Raw genomic sequence first — 21,194 nt, forward strand, 5'->3', positions numbered from 1 at the left:
GGTGTATCTTGATAGTATAAGTGAAAAAGTCTATCACCGAATAAATATTAAATAAGAAAAAATAAAAACTATTTTTTTAAATAATTAAATAGTAAAAATTTTTATTTGTATGTCAATTAATTCATTAATTTGGACGGCAGTCCACGCAGTGACAAATCGAACTAAGAAAGTGTGAGAAGGCTATTACTTTATATAAATTGACAAATAAATATCTGCTATAGTTGTTCGATTATAGCGATCTATCGAACGCAACCTTTTAAACATTGAAATGCCTATGAAATTCTAAAAGTGATCATTTAATAACTAGATTATGGTAGGGGTAACATATATTAATAAAATATTGCTCAAAATAGGTGTTGATCGACATCCGAATCCCTAAAATCCCATGACCCGTTTAAAATATTTCTTTAAAACCAGATTTTGGGAGATTTTTATAAATTAAATTTCTTTATTGCTTATCCGAATGGGACATTTGTTTAAAACCCCAAATTATTGTTTTGTCGGACAAACCTTGATATAAAAAACTTTAGTTCAAGTTAGTTTTTATTTATTTTGTCAATTGATAAACAGCTCGATACAAGCTCTACAGCCAGCAGCTCTTTTCTACGCATACAGTGACGTTCGACAATTGTATGTGTACACACGTATGCTCATGATTTTGTGATGTTTTTCAGTAGCGATGAATTCCGGAATTGCAGGGATATATTCAGAAAACTTACGCAAGTACATATGTATTTCATTCGGGCTAGTCTCTCCACACCAGTAGTCAAGACGTGTTTTACGCGATCAGAGCACCTAAGTTAATCGATCCACATCTATAAAGTAATAGACAAATTTTTACAGTAAATAAATATGGTGTATACTTAATAATTATAAAAATGTGTGATCTGACTTCAAAAAAAGGAGTCTTTTCTTTGTTACTTAATGTTTCGCAGAAATATTGAATATTAAATATTAAATAAAAATCTATTAACATTGATTTTTTAGCTCAGTGTTAATAATAGTTTTAATGTAATTTTAAACATTAAAACAAGTATTGACTAGAAAGCAAGTAACTCCAAAAGACACAATACATACATATATCCGTGCAATTAAAAATATTTTCATATATGTACATACATATGTTTGTACACATGTACACAGCATATATATATTAACGATTAACATGCATTATATGTGGTTTGTAGGTTGTTTACCTAAGGTCATTATGATATTGTTGCCTACTATATATAAATTAATATAATAATACCGATATCAAAAGAATTTTCGATACATCAAAGTAAAACTAAACAACTGAAATATAATTTTTTTTTAATTTTAAAATTTTGATTACATTATATTTAATTTTTATTATTAGTGTGTTTCTGCTAAAGCTATAAAGTTATTAGTTTCATTTTACTAATTTAATTATTTTGACAAAATACTCATGTTAAGCATAACATAATTTTATGTCAGAAATCAGAGTGTGAATTGATGAATCAATAACAATTTAAAATGAAATTGAACAGAATTACATACAGAATTTCCTACTAAATATAAATTTGACACTATAAACATAATTGGTTTTGCCAAAGAAATAAAAGAATTTAAACTATACACAGAGTGGTCATTTGTTCGAATGATTTTCATAAATTTTTCTTTAATTGCATAGTGTAATAACAATATAATTGAATTGTATTAAAAACAACGTATCGTTATTTGTTAAACCCTTTATACCCTTTCTCGATACATAAAATGTATATGGGTGTACATATATTTATATTTTTTATTGATCCCAAAATACTAGCGCAGTCGTCATGTGCGTCTGTCCGTCCAGATTAACATAGATTGCTCGGAAGCAGTTAGGTTGATTGCCTCGTGTGCCCTCTTAAGCTGGCTCCTAACTGTTTTCTGAGTCCCTAAAAATCTGTTTGTTCGTCAAGTATATCTCAGTAATTATAGGAGGTAGCAATTTGGTATTTTTGTTAGATATATTGCATATTCCCTCCAAGATGCCGGTTGATACGGTTTGCAAAAAATACAGAGAACAATTTCTTTGTGTGGAATTGAACAAAATATTTATTTATTATGTGCATATGCATTTCTATTAAATTTTTAATCAGGATCAATAGATCGTTTTTCCAAAGACACTAGGATATTGTAGTGTCTTTGTTTTGTCCGTATGACCTCGACGGTCTCGGGAGCTATAAAAGCTCGATGGTTGGGATATTTGTACATACATAGCGTGCTGAATCTACAGGCGTTAACGCAGAGTTTTTAAGATTACATGAATTTTTTTATTTCATCATTCGACCTTCCAATTTCTTTCGATATGCAAAAAAAAATTTGGGCGAGCCCATCCTGACGCCCAAAACCTGCTCTACTGAAAAAAGGGGTCGATTAATTTTCATATTATTTTTTGTGTTTAAAATTTCTAACACCCACAAACCAAAGACACTAAAATAACAAGATGCGTAACGGCCATACATTGGTTTGGCACTATGCATCTCCACTTTTTTGGTGTCGGCCAAAATTGCTCTCTGTCCGCTCGCTTTCGCTGAGAGCGTAAGAAATCTAAAAATAGAATTTGCCCTGACGATTATAATTTTAAAGTTTTTTAAATTCGTTTGTTAAGATCCCCGCTCGAATTTGCTACCCTTTACATATTTATATTTATATTGATAATTAATTATGTGTAATTTATACATATAACATTCATTATTTACATAAAACCATAATGAGAAAGCACTACTTTTATTTGTGCACTTAATGCTCAAAAATAAATTTTTTCATACACATTTGTTTTTTATTATTTTTAATCATATTTCAAAAACTTTAACGTGTATTTTACAAATATTAAAAAAATGATGTATATGATGCCTTTAGTTTACTAGTTTTTACTATTTCTAAGCTATATTTGAGTAATAATAACGTTAAGGCAATGCAAAAAGAGAATATTTCACATGGTGCCAATCGACCAAAATTAACATAGATTTAAAGTCTAAGAACTTCTAAGGTGAAGGGCATATTTTGTCAAATTTACAATGCATGAGCACACGTGTGCACACATACAGTTGTTTGATATCACTGTATGAGTAGAAAAGAGCTGTTCGCTGTAGCGCTCTTCGCTCTCTCACTCTTGAACAAAAATTGAAAATAGAGCCTGGAGCCACCTCTAGAGCCACGCCGAAAAAATCATGTGCCAAATCGTAAGGCGGTACGCATCTTGTTATTCTAGTGTCTTTGCACAAACCGTCCAACGCTGCCCCGGCCAAACTTTTAAAAAGTATTGTATTAATTTTTTAATTATTTGTCTTGGGAATTTCTGGGGAATTGCCTACACAACTTCAAACAAGATGATATTCGGCAGCCCAGTAACACATGTTTTTTCCGCCGGCTGGGGAAAAGATGCTTTCGGTTCTTTGGGCAAATACAGCTCCTTAATAAAACGTGTTCCATTGCCGAATGGTGTTAATAAAAGTTTTGTGAGTATTGAAAACTACTTCCAAGATACCGGTTGATAGGGTCTACAAAGATTACAGAGAACCATTATTTTGTGTAGTACTGTGCTAAACTTTTATGTTTATACCCGTTACACGGAGATTAAAAGAGTATACTATATTCGTTGAAAATTATGTAACATGTAGAAGAAAGCGTTTCCGACCATATAAAGTATATACATATATTCTTAATCAGGATCAATAGCCGTGTAGATGTGGCCTTGTCTGAGAGAGAGGAACTCGAGATCCCAGGAACTATAAAAATTAAAAGGTTGGGACATACAGATTCTAGAGTCAAAGATGCAGCGCAAGTTTGTTGACCGATGTTCCCACGCCCACTATAACGCCCACAAACCGCACAAAACTGCGACGCCCACACTTTTGAAAAATGTGTTGATATTTTCTATCGATTTGCAATAAAAATAATGTTTGCCACACCCAACTCTACAATCATCGTGACAGGTTTCCCCGGTTTTATAGCTGACCAAATATTAGATCCAAATACAAGATCTAATAGTCTGAGCTGGCGCAAAAACCTGAGCGGTAGTGAGCTCATAAATCAGTTTTCTTTGCACCGCCCTGTTTGGGGAGGGTGCTCTGACAGACGTCTTACGTGGACACGAAAAGATCTTAATTAGTTGGAGCGCAAAAAGTAGCTCGCCTGAATATTTATAGAAGCACATATCACTAAAGTAACTACAACCGACCAAAACTTCCAAGCCCACATTTTAAACCATTTTTCCAATTTGTTTCCTAATTTTGTTAGTCATGTAAACTTCTATTGATTTGCAAAAAAAAATTTCCACGCCCACTCTAACGCCATAATGCCGCCAACTCGGTCACTCCACACTTTTGAACAATTTTTAAATTTTTCCTCATTTTATTCCCCAATATCTATCGATATCCCAGAAAAATGAAAATTCGCGTTCGCATTTACACTAGCTGAGTAACGGGTATCTGATAGTCGGGGAACTCGACTATAGCATTCTCTCTTGTTTTTATAAGTTTTTTTATCATTAAAATTTCCTTAGATTTGGCTATAAGTTTTTGCTCGCTCTGACGCCCACACACCCTAGAAATTTTTTTTTATGTTATTAATATTTTTCCCAAATTTTTTTTTCTTTGCACTTCCACTGGCTGAGTAACAGGGATTTGACTATAGAATTATCTATTCTTTATTGAACGTTTTGTTGTTTTTTAAAGGTTCTAACCGATTGCACTTCGGCCCTTCTAGCCCTTGAGAATGGCAAACTCTTGTATATAAAAAGTATCATTTAACACTTTTCATTCTAAGCTTACTTTATATAATAATTTTTTTTTTTTTTACGTTACAGATGAATGTTTATACAAATAATTTTATATCAATATGTGCAATTTTGTTAATAGGCGTATCTTCACCCGCTCCTCAGCAGAACATTAACGCACAGAAAAATATTGAAGAAATATTTAATACTAATAGTAATCTTCCAGCGCAAAAAGAATCCGGAATCGCATTAGTGATTACCCCCGATCCTCTAGAAACTATAAGTCAACAGTCAAATTTTAGTTCAACTAGTGGCAAAACTTCAACTTGTAATTGCGTACCATATTATAAATGTGATCCATCAACAAACAGTGTCACTGAAGATGGCTCTTTTGACGGATTTGGTGTTATAGATATTCGTTTTAACGACGATGATCCGATATGCCCGGCATCTGTAGACGTATGTTGTGATGGTAATAGGACGCTTAATAAGACGTTGAATCCGACGCCCTTGGATCAAAGACCAAACCAGCCAAGAGGCTGTGGTGTTCGCAACACAGGTGGACTGGATTTTACTCTGTCCGGAGTATCGCAAAATGAAGCCGGTTTTGGCGAGTTTCCATGGACGGTAGCATTATTGCATTCTGGAAATTCAAGCTATTTCTGTGCTGGATCTCTTATACATAAACAGGTGGTTTTGACCGCTGCGCACTGTATTGAGTCGTTAAGAACAGGATCGTTTACTGTCCGAGCTGGAGAGTGGGACACACAAACAATGAAAGAGCGTCTACCCTATCAAGAAAGATCGGTCCAAACGGTTATATGGCATCCAGAATTTAAAAGAAGAAACGTAGCTTATGATTTCGCACTTGTAATTCTAAGTCAGCCGGTTACTTTGGATGATCACATTAATGTTATATGTTTACCTCAACAAGATGATATTCCGCAGCCCGGTAACACATGTTTTTCCACCGGCTGGGGAAAAGATGACTTTGGTTCTTTGGGCAAATATAGCTCTTTAATGAAACGTGTTCCATTGCCCATTGTCGAGTTTAACAATTGTCAGACACGACTTAGAGGCACTCGACTTGGACCAAAGTTTGCATTGGATAGGTCATTCATATGCGCGGGTGGACAGCGTGGCATTGATACCTGTCAAGGGGATGGCGGAGCTCCACTAGCTTGTCCTATTGGAGGTACACAAGAATCTCGATATCAACAGACTGGTATAGTTGCTTGGGGAATCGGATGTAATGATGAAATTCCAGCAGCTTATGCCAACGTAGCCTTGGTCCGAGGTTGGATTGACCAGCAAATGTTAACTAATGGCTTCGGAACGGCTGTGTACACCGCATGATTTGCTACTTACAGTTGCTGAATAATAAAGCTCAAAATTTACTTCATTTAATGCAATATTATATAAATAAAGATTAAATTAATTTATCTGTTGAGCTAATAAACCATATCATTAGCTTTTTTTGCAAAATGGAAGACCATTTTTATGGTAGCGAATTCAAGCGATTTAATTTAATTTTCTTCGAGAAATTAGGCAGCGATGCGCATGCTTGCATTGGATAGGGACGAAAACGATACTGTGTATATTAACAAAATTTTTTCTTTCGACGCATTTGCCGTTTCCGACCATATAGAGTATCTATAATTCTGATCAGGATCAATAGACGAGTCGTCCAGATCGATCAGTCTGTCTGTCCGTCTGTCTGTTCGTTCGCATGAACATCGATATCTCAGGAACTAAACAAGCCAGAGGCATAGACGCGGAGAAAGATAGTTTCCAAATATCGCCTACTTTACGCCCACACTTTGGGTATCCTAGATTCCTTCAAAAGTATATAAGAGGCAGAAGTAAGTTTTTCCGACCATATAAAGTATATATATTTTTGATCCGGATCAATATCCGAGTAAATCTGGCCATGTATGAACGTCGAGAGATTCTAGAGACATAGATGCAGCGCAAGTTTGTTGACCCATGGTGTCACTACAACGCCCACTTACCGCCCAAAACTGCCACGCCCACACTTTTTTGAACTTTTTTTTTGATCAGTTTTTAGGGTTTCTAAAGTGGCTCGAGACTTTGAACAAAGTAAGTTTCTGCTGTGCGATTGTCCCCTAAAAAAGCGTCTCCAAAAGCTTAAATGCTGGCAGCGCTAAGCCATAAAACTCTAATTCAATACTTGGAGAAACGGCCAATCGTGGGAATGAGGCATGCCAAATTTTGCTAAAAACTTCAGCATAAATCTTGCCATTCTGAATCTTGCGCCAAAGGAAGGCTTTCGTTCCAGGTCAACTTTTCCTTGCACAGAAGCTGAAGAAATATCTTCAACTTTGTGATTACTGGGCCAACCAAGCCAAGAGGATCGTAGAGCTGTGCAATTACAGATAAAACTGAACTCCGTGAAGGCCTTGATATTGATTGAAGGGTTGAAAATGAGAACAACAGCTGATCAGGCATCGGATCCCAGACGAGGCCCAGCGTTTTTGTAAAATCGCCTCCATCGTCAAGAAGGAAACCTTATCCGAAACTCCTACCAAAACGACTGGTACATTTAAGCACCACCATATTAGTTTAAAATTGCCTATGGACAAGAGTGCGGACGTCTGCAGCATTATGTTGATGCCACTCAAATTAAAAATCTCAAATTAATATGTTGATAGCAATCAAATCAAAAATATATCAAATTATCAACATAAATGTCACGATGAAGAATCTTAGCACCCACTGGAGATATCGCCACCTCATTCATGGACAACTGATGCATCGACATCACAGCCAGGTAGAAAGCAGGCTTTGTGCCAAAAGTAACAGTTTGCAGGTTAAACACGCACAGATCATATGGAGGAGAATCTCTCCACAAAATGCACGGGGGGTAGCTATCCTCCATCGAAACCTGGTAGGACTCCCCCAAAATATCTAAATTGAACTTGGCTGGCAATCGGTCAGAACAGTCCCCAGCAGACAAACGAGTAAATTGTTTAACGAAATGAGCTTCACAGTCAAGCTCTTCCTTCATAGCACAGATAATGGGCTCGGCGCAACCCTCCACCTCCCAAAGCCGCCGAAACAGCACCTCAAGACGATCCAGTTGGGTTTTTATCATTGTGCGGTTTTTATCTATTAGCAATTGTTATAAATTTCATGTTGACCGCTAATTAATATTTAATATTTTTTGATTTTGATTGTCTATTATCAAAACAACATAAGTACTTACTTATTTTAAAAATATAACGAATTATTTAGATACCAACCTCTTATTCTTTGGTCCTTGATTTACGACATCCTTTGTGCTAATTTTACATCCGCGCAGCTCCTGAAACTATATCGCAGGTCATTTAGCTTATTGGCTCCCATTGGGTACATGTAATTAAAACAAAACCATTGCAAGTATAGTGTTATTTGTAAACAAAATGGGCATAAGTTTTAATTAAGTTTAAGGGCCAGATTCCCTTTTTTTTGGCATAAGGTCAAAAAATTTTGTAAATTTTATTTTGAATTTAACTTATTATATTATGAAAGAGCATACATTAGGGACACCAAAACTATGTTTAAAAACATTTAAGTTGCAACACTGCATTTTTTATGCGATAACAAATTTATATGTTTGAACAACTGTTAAGTGTTAGTTTAAGCAAAATCTAACCAAAGTGTTCGTCTATCGTGGAGTGATAAATGATATCTGCCAACTTATGCCAAAAACTAATAACTGATGTGTTTACTCAAAACTGTAATTTAATTGATATTAGTAACACCTTTTGCATAAATTTGCCCATGATCTTTATGTTTTGCCGTTTGAGACAAGTTTAAGATTAGCCGATCGGTTCTGAGGGATGAATGGATCAAAGGAGATCGAAATGACAAAGCCTTAGTTGACTGGGTTGTTGACGAGAAAGCTAAAATCGCTAAGCAAATCAGAAGTTTTCTCTATATATAATGATAAATCTGGCTAAATGTAGCCGTACAATTGAAGCATTTAAAAAAAACATTCCAGTTGGCTTTCATTCACGATGATGGTTATCGTGGACCAAAACAACAACCAAGTCGCTTCAGGCTGTCTAATGGGACGAACAAGCATAAGGTTTTGGGGTATGTTCTAGTAATAAACGTCGATGTTAAAGTTGGGCTGATGTTTGGTATTGAAAGCAATAACAGCATTGATGGAAGTCAAGTATTCGGAGGTTTTTAGAGTTTAACTTCGCCATGAAATGATTTCAGGGTGCCACTCTAAATTGTGTGTTTTTCTACCTCAGCTAACATAAGCCAAGAAAATATGTGCACTACTAAAAATATTATGGTGGATTGATATGGAATAGCTATCCAAAATATAAGGTTACATTATATTCAATGAAAATTGATTTGCCTATTTCGATTCCCTACCAAAATTTAAAAACGAACAATATCCAAAACCAAAAATAACCAAAACGGTAAAATAGTGATTAGGCCGCTCGGCAGATATCGTGTCAATACTCGACGTGTTTTAGCACCTAAACATCCCCTTTTACTCATTCTCATTTATAATAATTACTGAAGTCAATCCATCGTCGCGTTCACTGAGCCCATCGAAGCGGTTCTTTGTTCCTGTAGGATTAAAATAAAGGCAACTTCGTACGAGACTTGAAAATATAAGGCGCTATAACATTTCAGGTACGACGACGCTCTATGTCACGAGCTTGGGTTATCACTTATCGAGACGTATTTCAAACGTTAGCGATTCAAAAAAGTAACCACACACGATCGCCATATGAACGAATTTGGCGTGATGGTGAACGGCGATGAGCGTAGACACAGCCTCCAGCAGGGGCACGAGTTTGCTTCTGCAAAGGGTTTTGGTTTTAGCTGTGTTGCAGCGCTAACAAAAGAAAGCACACAAAAGCTGGATTTACCTCCAATATTACCTATAAGCAGCTATTCTAAAAAATTTTGCTTTAATTGGCTAAGCCACTAGCTGAAATGCCCGTGTACAATATTTGTCATATGTCAGATCTCGAAGGCGAGCGGAAATCAAGTAAACGAGCGCCGTTTGGAAATCTGCTAGGCTATCTTCGCTTCCAGGAATTTACGTAGGAAGTCCAAAACGAAAAGTAACGGAGATATGGCGTGATATTTTCGATTCCCTCCAGTTTACATCGGCGTTCGTTCGACTCAACTGGTCTCAACTGAACATCTTGGGTGAGCGAAGGGGTAAATAGATGAGCGACGCAGAGAAACTGACCTTGAATTTTCTGGAACTCGGCCGCTCTCTCAGTAATATTTACGAACATGTAGATGATTTGTGGTGAACTGCCTTTTACGCTTTCAAATATTAATTGGACCCCACACTCACAGTTAATTCGTACATTAAGTGGTATGTATATCTAGAAAATTCACCTTCCTTTTTCCGACCTGTATATTCTTAAGATGATAAATGTCTTGTTGTCTTATTATTCTGATTAGCTTATTCGAATAAGCCGAATATCAGACACCCGTTTCTCAGCTAATGGGAATGCAAACGCGAAATTTAATACATTTTCTGGGATATCGATAAATATTGGGAATAAAATGAGAAAAAAATTAAATTTGTTTAAAAGTGAGGGCGTAACCGTTTTGTAGGTGAAAGGGAGGGCGTGGCACTGCTTTGGTATACCGATAAAAACAATAAAACAAAGAAAAATCTAACATTTTTCAAGAATTTCGGCCTGGCAGTTTTGGGCTGTTTTAGGGCGTTAGAGTGGGCGTCGAAAAAAGTTTTTTTGCAAATCGATAGTAACTTACAAGACAAAATTATGCGAAAATAACTAAAAAAAAATTGAAAATTTCGGCGTTGCAGTTTTGTTCGGTTTGTGGGCGTTAATCTCAACCTGTTAGTTGAGATCGAGGCGTTCATACAGACATGGCCAGTTCGACTCCAATATTGATCCTGATCAAGAATATATGGTCGGAAAAATGGTTAACGAATCACTTTTACCCTACGAGTAACGGCTATAAAAATTCTATTTTAGTAGGTAGAGGACAGCACTGCTTCCAGAAAGAAAAAAGTAGAGACAAGAAAAAACATAAAGAAATTCATAAAAGCCTTCAGTGTTCTGCCAAAATTTAACCCAATTCCATTAAATATCTCAGAAAATCGTAGTGCCACACGTAAAGTCAGAGATACAAGCATCTAGGACTTACAGCTCGTAAGGGATATTTTTATACTCCACGAGTAACAGGTATCAAATTTATACAGAACAAACAAAAGTGCAAAAATATAAGAGAATATATCGCATTGGCTATGAGCATGACAATATATTCGATGCACACACTCAAAAAAAAACACATGGCTTAATTCAGTTCACACCACCTAGAAATATTATTTTAAGTTAATGATAAATTTAACAAAACTTATTATTCAACTCCTGGTAATGTAACAGCACAATTACGTTCTATTAATTCATTAAAAAACACTCAGTTACATATAAAAGTATATTATGAGATCAGAGCAGTGGACAGGAAGACGGGCGCTCAGGTGGACATGGCCAGATTGACTCGGCTAAAGCACCTGATCAGGCTTTCTGCCTATTACAAATCTTCAACAAATATGTTCTTAACTGGTGTTAATTCAAATAATTGCATATTTAATTTATTTTATTAAAGTCTGACTCGTAATAAACTCTATAAAATGAGTAGGGGTCCAAAGAATGAGCGTAGCAGCTCCGTAAATCGAAGAAACGGCTGTTACTCTTACTTCTCAACACGCGATGTCAACGTAGAAAATAAATCAACAAAAAGCAACTCGGCTCTACTGACCGTCGGCTGCAGGAGCACTGGTTCATCCACTATGCTTACCCTAACTCCTGCGTCATGGAACTACCAATGCCAAACCCCACCACCGCCGCCTTCGATCGGACTCCAACGACTTGTGCTGCAATTTCTGGTCCACCAACAACTTAGTCAACTACCGATATTCCGGATTTGGTGCCGCTGCTGACCGAAAAATGCAATGGCAGCAAAACACGGCAGCTTTAATAAGCAACAAATGATTCCGACCATACAGGCCGTTATGGATCGCTACATCCAGATTAAGCGTAAGCTTCGCCCACTAAACACGGTTGGTAATAAGCCAAAGATCAACCGTACAAACAAAAGCAAACTGGGAGTTCCAATGAACCAATTTTCCATCTTAGAAGAGACGGATAACAAACCAAGCAGAGCTGGGACAAGAGGCTCAAAAGAAATCAAAGCCCCACCTATTTATATAAGGAAAAAAAGTTCAAAAGACCTGGTCAACGACATTGTTGCGGTGGTCGGGGACAAAAATTTCCATGTTGTTCCGCTTATTAAAGGGAACATCCGAAGAACACTTACGAACTGTGTTTCAATACCTGGAGGAAACAAAAAAGAACTTTCACGCCTAGCAACTAAAAAGCAAGTTCTATTTGCAGCCAGCTTTGGAGACTCAATTTAACTTTACGGCACCTCAGCTGTGCGATTATCTTTTGGTACTGTTGGAAGGACTTTATTATATTACTAAACTTTTTTAATGAATTAATATAAAGAAATTGTGCTGTTACATTACCAGGAGTTGAATAATAAGTGTTGGTAAATTTCTCATTATTTTAAATTAACATTTCCTGGTGGAGTTAACTGTATTTTTCGGCCGAATAGCAAAACATTTCCTTTATATTTGATATATTATTTTAATCTTATTTTCTATAAGTATATTAAGGTTTGAAAAGTAACAGGAATGAGATTTTAACAATGCTTGTCGCAGATTTACGCGAAAAATTGACAGAATTAAGACTCACCGGAGAAAGAAGGAAGAAAGAATTGCAAAACTGACTGCTTGCTCACTATGGATGGAACGTTGATTATCATGATGATGAAGAAATCAAAGTGAATGATGATCAGTGTAGCGGAATTTGATTTGAGAGTGTCATCGGAAAAGGTTCATCGTAGACTTAAAAAACGACACCAGAAAAAGTACCTGTATGCTTTTATCATAACAGAAAATTACATTATCTGTAAATCAAGTCAAGTACGGCTCTCACTTCATTGAAGGTTAGAGAGAGATAGTTCGAGTAGTTGAGAAGGTTAGAAAATGTTTTAACTGTGTGTTACAAAAAATAAACAATAAGCGTTTCAGGTGCAACCAAATAGGTCAAAATGGTAGCCAAACAGGAGAAAAACACAAATATAGTACAGTTGGAAAGCAAGACAGAGCCAACAAACGTCTTTACGTCTTCAGATCTAGTCTTACAATCTAGCATACCAGAACTATGTGTTCCAATAATTAATTCTTTGGCAACGGCACTTAGCCGTTCTTGCAAACAAATCGTAAAGACTGACCAAAGCCGTTTTGCCTGCTCTCTTTGAAGCTTCTCCCAAACTTATGCACCCAAGAACAATGCTCTCCCGAAATAAAATACTTACAAAGCACTGAGTTTTCTCCTTAATCCAACCTACATTTTAATGTTAATCTAAATCTTAACATTGAACAATAAAGAATTTATTATAACCTGATTTCAATTTTCTTTTATTTGACAAAACTTAATATACAGTGTTGGCCTTAGTCATAAAAGACGATCCATTTAATAGACTGAAGGGTAATAAAAAACGTTCCTATATACTTAACACCAAGATAAAAAGAAACTGCCCGATCTTGAACAGTGGTTCCTTTTCTTAGTCAACTTTTACTAGGTTCTATCCGTGAACTGGCCCACCTAACAGAGTGCCAAAAACCCCTCTCGCCAGTCGGCGAAAAATCAGGATGTTTGACCTATTTGTTCGAAATCCACTAACCGTGGTAGCTTGACCTATGAGTTCGGATTCCACAACAGTTTTCCTATTTCCCCGGACTCGAGCCTCACAAATGAGGTGGCTACTTGGCCTAGTACGTCGTCTCCAGGCGCTATAGCCTAGTACAGCGCGGCATCAGCTTTACGTTCTTCGATAAGTTCCCCACCTAATTTGCACTAGATCGACAAATAAACGATCTAACCGCAACGCGTCGTTAAATGCGTTACAATCATATCCTGCTCTTTTTGGACCCGACCCTCTTAAACGACCTGGCTACTTCACCTACACATACGAGTTTTGTTCACGTTAATTTAAAAAGTCACTCGGCACTCACTTAGCTGATTGATACTATAACAGGAAAATCTCATCTAAGGAATTTAGAAGTTCATTTTCCAATTAACAAAACAAAGCACCTATGATTTTAAAATAACAAAAGTGGTCTTAAAGTCTTATAAGGCATCTATTCTGAAACATTTACACGTGTTGCAGAAGTTGGCGACTTTATGTTTATAATGTTTAGAAAAAAGAATTTACTTAGCATGGGAGCATTAATAGTACAGTACTGCGGTCCAATGTTCTCTAAAGAGTCAATTGGGAGCCAATTCTGTTACGTCGGCGCCCTCAGTGCTCTCGTGCTGCAAAATTACTTGTGCCGAAGGAGAGGCGTCCGATGTTCAGGCACCAGGTTGCCAGCGTTAGCCCGCCGTATTAGGGTCGTACGATCTTGGTAAGCCTCTCAACTTAAAGATAAAAAAAAAAAATAATAATAATTGTGTTCGTTAGCCATCAGTCCTCAGTGCCCAACAAGCTGTTCGCTCGATCGCAAAACAATCGGGCACTGTTTCGTCCACATTCCCTCCCTTTCACTCGCCCGTGTGCCAAATGGATCGCCTCTGGCCGCGCCATTCGATCCCCATTTGGTCAAGGTTGTCCGTCTAATGTTATGTCATAATTTTGGACCTACCATACTACTTTAAGAATGTTTATCTACTCATCTTGTTGAAGTGGAATAAATATCATATCTTTTTTGAAAAATATATTGATGGCTAGTGCCATATGTAATATAACATTTAACGGCTAGTATACAAAAGCTAAAAAAGTTGACAAAAATTTTGACTTTCGATTTAACCACTTGGCAACGGTGCACTGAGGGCGTTTGACTATTTGCATCAAAAACAAGACTAATAATCGCCACTGAAAAGTTATCTTTATTTATAAAAAATGTATTATTTATTAAACTTTAATTGTTATCAAATAAAAAAAATGCACTGCCTGAAAGAGGCCAACCCTAAAATATTTTCTACGCCTAACACCCTGTGGTTTACAAAAATATATTGATCGTAAAAAGATTCAACAGATAGGATGAGAATATACAGTATGTATACAGTATACAGTACACTGTGAAATAAGTTGAATTTTTAACTTTAAAGGTAAAAATTACGAGTTCTATATTAAATATACAAGAAAATTAACAACAAATTCCAAGTTTACACACTTTTGACACTGTCAAGAAACTTTTTACACAAAACACTAAGCCAAAGTTTAAGTCTAAATTTTTAAATTAAATAATTAAAATTAATGTAAGTTATCCAACACGTAAACATAGCACTCTCTACCCCATATTATTCAAATTCCAATTTATAAATAAATTTCAAATTCCAATCTCAGCACCATTTCCTTTGTCTTTGTTTTTTTCATTACCAGCTACCCGACCAAACTTAAAGTAAACACAACCTCCACTTGGAGATTAAGCCATGATCAAGTTATTGCGCTTCAATCAAACTGCAACAGTCAACAAATTTCAATTTCACAATGCAGTGAAAAACCTTCAGCATAAAGCTTTTATGCTAAACATGACTGAAAGTTCAAAAAGTTCGAGTGAAAAGCTTCTGGCTAAGGTTGATTGGATCAGGATTAAGAATTGGAAGATCAGTCTGAATCGGGACGAGATCAAGAACAGCTTCAAACCAAAGCTAAGCTAGTATTAAAGTGTCTTGTAATAGTATAAGTGAAAAAGTCTATCACCAAATAAATATTAAATAATAAAACATAAAAACTATTTTTTTAAATAATTAAATAGTAACAATTTTAATTGCATCATGCTTCCCTGCCATTAAGAAGTTAAACTTAGAATTTCATCTTGATAAAAAACAATTTTAAATAAATAAAAAATAAAGTTTGGTTTCCCTCATTTCTCATTTAATTTTTTGCAGTGTACTTAAATAATTATAATAAGCATAGGCTGTAATCGAATTATATCATATTCTTTTCGCTTACTTTCCTTAGTCAACTCTACTTATTTATATAGTTTTTCCTATTTCCAATTTCTCATCTATATTACTTATTCTAATTTAATAAATAAATAAATATAATAATAATAAAGTCTTCTCTCAGTGTAGTCCGTCAAGGTTCGCGTTACATTAGATGGCTTTGAATTCTGAGCACATTGAAGTTCTAAGCTGAGATTAGAATATGAAAAGGAAGTGACAAAAGACACAAATCAATCGGCGCGAGCGGTTGATAAGCCTAAACTTAGCATAATGGCGATTAAATAACTTTGTGTTTTGTTATTTTCACTCACCCAATGTTGGCTTTCGAAGAAGGTCTTCTTGCCGATAAGGGGTTCGGTATTAGTAAAAGTTCAACTATAAGGGAACTATTTAATTTTTTTTACATAATTAATAACTATTTATAGTTTACATATTGATAGTTTATTTTTTCTGTTTTTTGTTTTATCTATATATTTATGTCCAAATATTAATGTTTTTTTATTATTAGTTATTCATTTCGATTTGTAGTACATTGATTGGCAACAAAACCTTTCCAGTCCAGCTTATATTTCTTTTCTTCTCTTTATTAACTTATCACCAGCACATCCACATCACTATCATCATGATTATTTTAAACCCTGATTACTTGCCAGTTGATTATTTCTAAATGCAATTAATTTTTATGGGTGTTAGGAACTCGAGGTATTTCCTTTTGTATAAGTAGTTATATTGTTTTGAAGGTTATAAATTATATGATAGCTATCTTTGTTCTTTATTCACTAGTTGCAGGGTTTTTTTCTTGTTGGTTTTTCTGTAGGTTTTTGTTTTGCGATCTTTAATCAAATTTTGCCAACAGGAATAATCCAGCCAAACTTTTGGGTCGACGCGGAGTAATTTTAAATTCAGCCAAATTCGGGTAGCCAGTGTTTCCTCTTTTAAGGGAATTGATTGCCCTCGCGATTTCTTTCTTTTGACAATTTTTTTGTCCAATAATTTCCTTTCCGACACGGAAAATACACTGACGTTTATTAATTGACGCTTGTTTTTGGCCTTTTAAAAATGAAGCCGGAATAAAATGTGCATTCAAGTTGGGAGCACTTGTGATGGTACTTAATTTTTCTAAATTTGCCTGTTCGTTGGTCTTATCTCTGCTGGGATTATACCAAACTTGTCTGCTTGACGATCGCAGAAAGAAAATATCGAAGCGATATGCTGCGGACCCGAAGAACCCTTATCAAAAATTTACCACCTGGTCAATAAACATTTTGATGACGTTGCCGGATAATGTTTCGATAATTATTATTAGGCGCAAATCTTGGTTATTTTGAAATGTTGTGGTATATGAGGCCATTACTCATACCAAGGCATGGATAGCCGGTGGTACTTCGTCCCGGGGTTATCGGCGGCTCCCCCTGGATCTGGACTGCCGATTTCTGGCTGCTCATCTTGAATGTTTCCTTTTGAATTTACTTAGTCATCTCAGTAATAGGATTTCTTTTATCCAGACGACTAAAATCTTCTCGGATCGCAGAATATTCTTCTTGATACGAGAGACTGGGTCCCCTCTACCCTTGTATTCTGAAACACAAAATCTGTATTCCACTTGGACACGATATCTATATTCTAAAACATTTTAAGTACTCTGAGGTATTTTTTTATTTTGGTTCAGTTGATAGAGAGAACAGCATTTTCTTTTTGTTACAGCAATAAATTAATATTCGCTGGATTGATAGTCAGTAAAATATTTCTTCAAATCCCCTGTTCGGTCGTTAATAGTCATCTGACTATTCGACGCTATCATTTATAAGTTGTAGTAGCATTGTGAACTATTTGAAAATCTCGTACTAGAGATAAAGGATAGGTTTAGTTATTTATAATCAACTTATAACTGTAATTATTTTTGCACCTGAAAAAGTTGAGTCAGGCACAAGAGAGACCGACTACTACTCAGCTTGTCCAAGTGAGACCCTGAATATCAGGAATATTTGTAGAAATGTTTGCTAAAAAATTCATTTTAAAGCTTTTCTTAATTTTTTTTGCGGTTTTGAGGGACGTGGAAAATTTGTTTTAACGTATCGATAGAAATTGTCAAAACACTGATTAAAGCTTTGGCCGTTATGTGGGTGTTAGAGTAGGCGTTGGAACATTTAAAAACACACTGGCGCTGTGTCTATGTCTCTAGAATCTGTATTCTTCATCTCACCCTACTAGTTTTTATAGCTCCTGAGATCTCGACGTTCATACGGACGCACAGAAAGACATAGCCAGGAAGATTTATAGATTATATGGTCCGAAAGGCTAACTTCTGCCGGTAAATCATTTTTCAACGAATCAAGTATACCCTCTCTCTAGTTTAAGAGTATAAAAATATAGGTTGTCAAGCCATGTAAAACAATCATTGTTTTCCTCTGCTCATTTATTTACTTATTTATCTAAGCAATCGTTTGCATTATTCTTAACTTTTCATTCATCGTATGCAGGCGGAGTTTTGGCGCTGGTTTGACCCTTTTGCTGTCAAATAAACTAAAACCAAACCAACTTGGAAATCCGGCTACTTTAAATGATTTTATTAACAAAGTAGTTCTGCGCTTCAAAGAGAACAGACGTGTTTTCATCGAGCTTCGTATAAAATCACTTGATTTTAGTGAAGTAAAGAGTTAATAACATAAAATAAATAAATAAATCGAAAGCGAAAGCGACGCTATTGGCAATGTTAAATTGCTATACTAAAAAAATTTCTGTGTGTGGAATAATAAAGTAGAACTAAAAAACAAATAGGCAACGAACAAATCGATCGTTCTTATATGAGCCAACGCGAATTGCGCGTTTAGCAGCAAAAATACCAAGACGAGCGCCGACTCTCTTTGCACAGGAACATTGCATACTTCACCGTCGTGTCTGACGCCCGCGAGTGCCAAATCATCCACCCGGTCTATGACCTAGTACGTGCAGAATGCAAACGATTGCGGTCTTGCTTACCAATGCTTATGACTGCACGAAATGAACCCGAACGCACTGAGAGCAAAGACACTAGAATAACAAGATGCGTAACTCCATACGATTTTTTTGGCACGTGATTTTTTGGCCGTGGCTCTAGAGGTGGCTCCAGGCTCTCTCGAGCCTGTTATTCTAGTGTCTTTGCTTAGAGCGTCTCTCTCAAGCTCTCCCCATTCCAAACGGTGTCAAGATCTTTAGCTACCAGGAAAGCAATCACGATATCTACTGCAACTGCAGCCTTAGCAACAACAACTGCAACAGCACCAGCATCAACTCTATGCTCAAAATCGACAGCGGTGTAAAATTCCGCTGTTCCAACAACAACGAAAGCAAGAGCACTCACACCGACTCTTGAAAGCGGAAGCGGACAAAAACCAAAACAAAACAAATAATTTTGTTAAACAGGGCTGGATCGCTACATCCAAATAAAACGAAAGCTAAGCCCACGACACAAGCAGGGTGGTAATCAGCCGAAAATAAATCGCGACAACGACTCCAATGAGTCAAGATCAAAAAGGTTTGCACTATTGGATGACTACAAGTTGCAGGAGCAGGGGCAGAAGAAGATAAAACCGCCACCAATATATATACGTGAGAAAACATCAAGTGCGCTGGTTAACAAACTAGCTGCAATTATCGGAGAAAACAAGTACCATGTTATCCCTCTTACTATGGGTAAGAAACGAAAGTGCAGACTCAGGATGAGTCTAGCCACCGATCAGTGACGAAGTACCTGGACGAAGCTGGAAAGAGTTACTATACCTACCAGCTGAAAAGTGCCAAAGGATTGCAGGTTGTCATTAAAGGAATAAAGTCATCAGTGACAGCATCCGAAATTATCGCGGCACTAAAGGAGAAGAACTTCAACGCCAAAACGGTGATAAACATTCTCAACAGGAACAAAGAGCCGCAGACACTCTTTAAAGTCGAACTGGAGCAATCGAGTCAGAAAAACAACAAAAATGAAGTACATCCTATATATAAGCTACAGTATTTACTGCACCGAAGAATAACTGTAGAAGAGCCACACAAGCGCAGGCAACCTGTGCAGTGCACCAACTGTCAAGAATATGGCCACACCAAAGCGTACTGCACCCTAAAATCCATCTGCGTCGCTTGCAGCGATGCCCACAGTACTGTAAACTGTCCTAAGAATGAAAACGACAGATCAATTAAGTTATGCAGCAACTGTGGCGAAAAACACACAGCCAACTTTCGAGGATGCATTGTTTACACGGAACTCAAGAGTCGCCTAAACAAACGAGTGGATTCAGCTCGAGATCGTTTCACACCAACAACTCACAAAGTAATGGAACCGACTACAACTAACATCCCTTCGTCTTTGCAAGTGTACTAAAATCAGGGATCCAAGTACCGACAGCAGTCACCTCCAGCGTCCAGCATAAAATTCACCAAATAAACACAAATAGACAAATAAACACACAGAACATGCAACAGCAGCCCATTGTCTTTGAAGCGATTATGCTCTCGATGCAGCAAAGCATGAAAGACTTCATGACCTTCATGCAAGAAACTATGCAAGCAAAGCATGAAAGACTTCATGACCTTCATGCAAGAAACTATGCAAGAGCTTATGAGGAACCAAAACATCCTTATTCAAATGCTCGTTTCTTCTAAAACAGGATAATGACTCCCTTAATAATAGCTACCTGGAACGCTAATGGCGTGTCGTGGCACAAGCTAGAACTTGCTCAGTTCTTAGCAGACAGAAACATTGACGTTATGCTACTTTCAGAGACTCGCCTTACCTTAAGTACAACTTCCAAATACCAGGACATACAATTTTACTTTACGAATCACCCCGATGGCAAGGCCCATGGAGGCACTGGGATACTAATACGATTTCGAAATAAGCACCACTTTCTTGGTAATTAGCAAGAAGACTGCTTACGATGTACCACTATAAACCTCCAACTGGGCGAGGTACAAAAAATATGTTTGTTCCCATACCGGCTTTTAGAGCCCCCTGGAAACCGAGCAAGACATTGATCAGTTTGCTGGTGATGTAGAATCAATACTTGTAGCAGCAAAAGCGTCAACTCCACAAGACAACCATTTATGTAGTATACAGTTTAACAAGACGAGTAGAGATATTGAGCAGCTTGTGCTTGAAAAACGACGACATCGAAGGGAGTGGCAGGAGCACAGATCACCTAACGCAAAGAGTAAATTAAAAGCAGCTTCTCGCTGACTTACCAAAGCGCTTAAGAAAGAAGAAGCGGACGCACAACTAAGGTATATCGAGAATCTCACTCCCACAAGCACAAAGAACTCGTTGTGGAAAGACTACAGGAACCTACATGCACCAACAGAAACGGTTGTACCTCTCCGTAACTCTACCGGAAACTGAAACAGTGACACGGACAGAGCAAGAGTCTTCGCTGATCATCTTAAAAAAAGTACTTCAATCAAACCCA

The 21,194-nt window shown here is 36.7% G+C and overlaps 1 protein-coding gene across 5 annotated transcripts; it reads left to right on the forward strand.

The window, feature by feature from the left end:
• The first annotated feature begins 705 nt into the window (after positions 1 to 705).
• LOC6620436 (phenoloxidase-activating factor 2) lies at positions 706 to 15,545 on the forward strand. Of its 5 annotated transcripts, none has more exons than XM_032717303.1 (2): positions 706 to 723; positions 4,814 to 6,165. In XM_032717303.1, exon 2 carries the CDS (start codon positions 4,814 to 4,816, stop codon positions 6,077 to 6,079), a length of 1,266 nt encoding a protein of 421 aa, XP_032573194.1. In that variant the 5' UTR covers positions 706 to 723; the 3' UTR covers positions 6,080 to 6,165. The 5 variants fall into 5 exon arrangements, 4 of the variants coding, with proteins under 4 accessions (XP_032573194.1, XP_032573195.1, XP_002044643.1 ...); XR_004361658.1 differs by lacking the exons at positions 706 to 723; positions 4,814 to 6,165 and adding exons at positions 733 to 822; positions 15,194 to 15,545; XM_032717304.1 differs by lacking the exon at positions 706 to 723 and adding an exon at positions 733 to 822.
• The last annotated feature ends 5,649 nt before the right edge of the window (positions 15,546 to 21,194 follow it).

The sequence above is a fragment of the Drosophila sechellia genome, chromosome 3L (assembly GCF_004382195.2).
Source record: "Drosophila sechellia strain sech25 chromosome 3L, ASM438219v1, whole genome shotgun sequence".
NCBI lineage: Eukaryota > Metazoa > Arthropoda > Insecta > Diptera > Drosophilidae > Drosophila > Drosophila sechellia.

Excerpts from the sequence above, each read along its gene's own strand:
- LOC6620436 (XM_032717303.1), top strand. The coding sequence starts at position 4,814 with ATGAATGTTTATACAAATAATTTTATATCAATATGTGCAATTTTGTTA.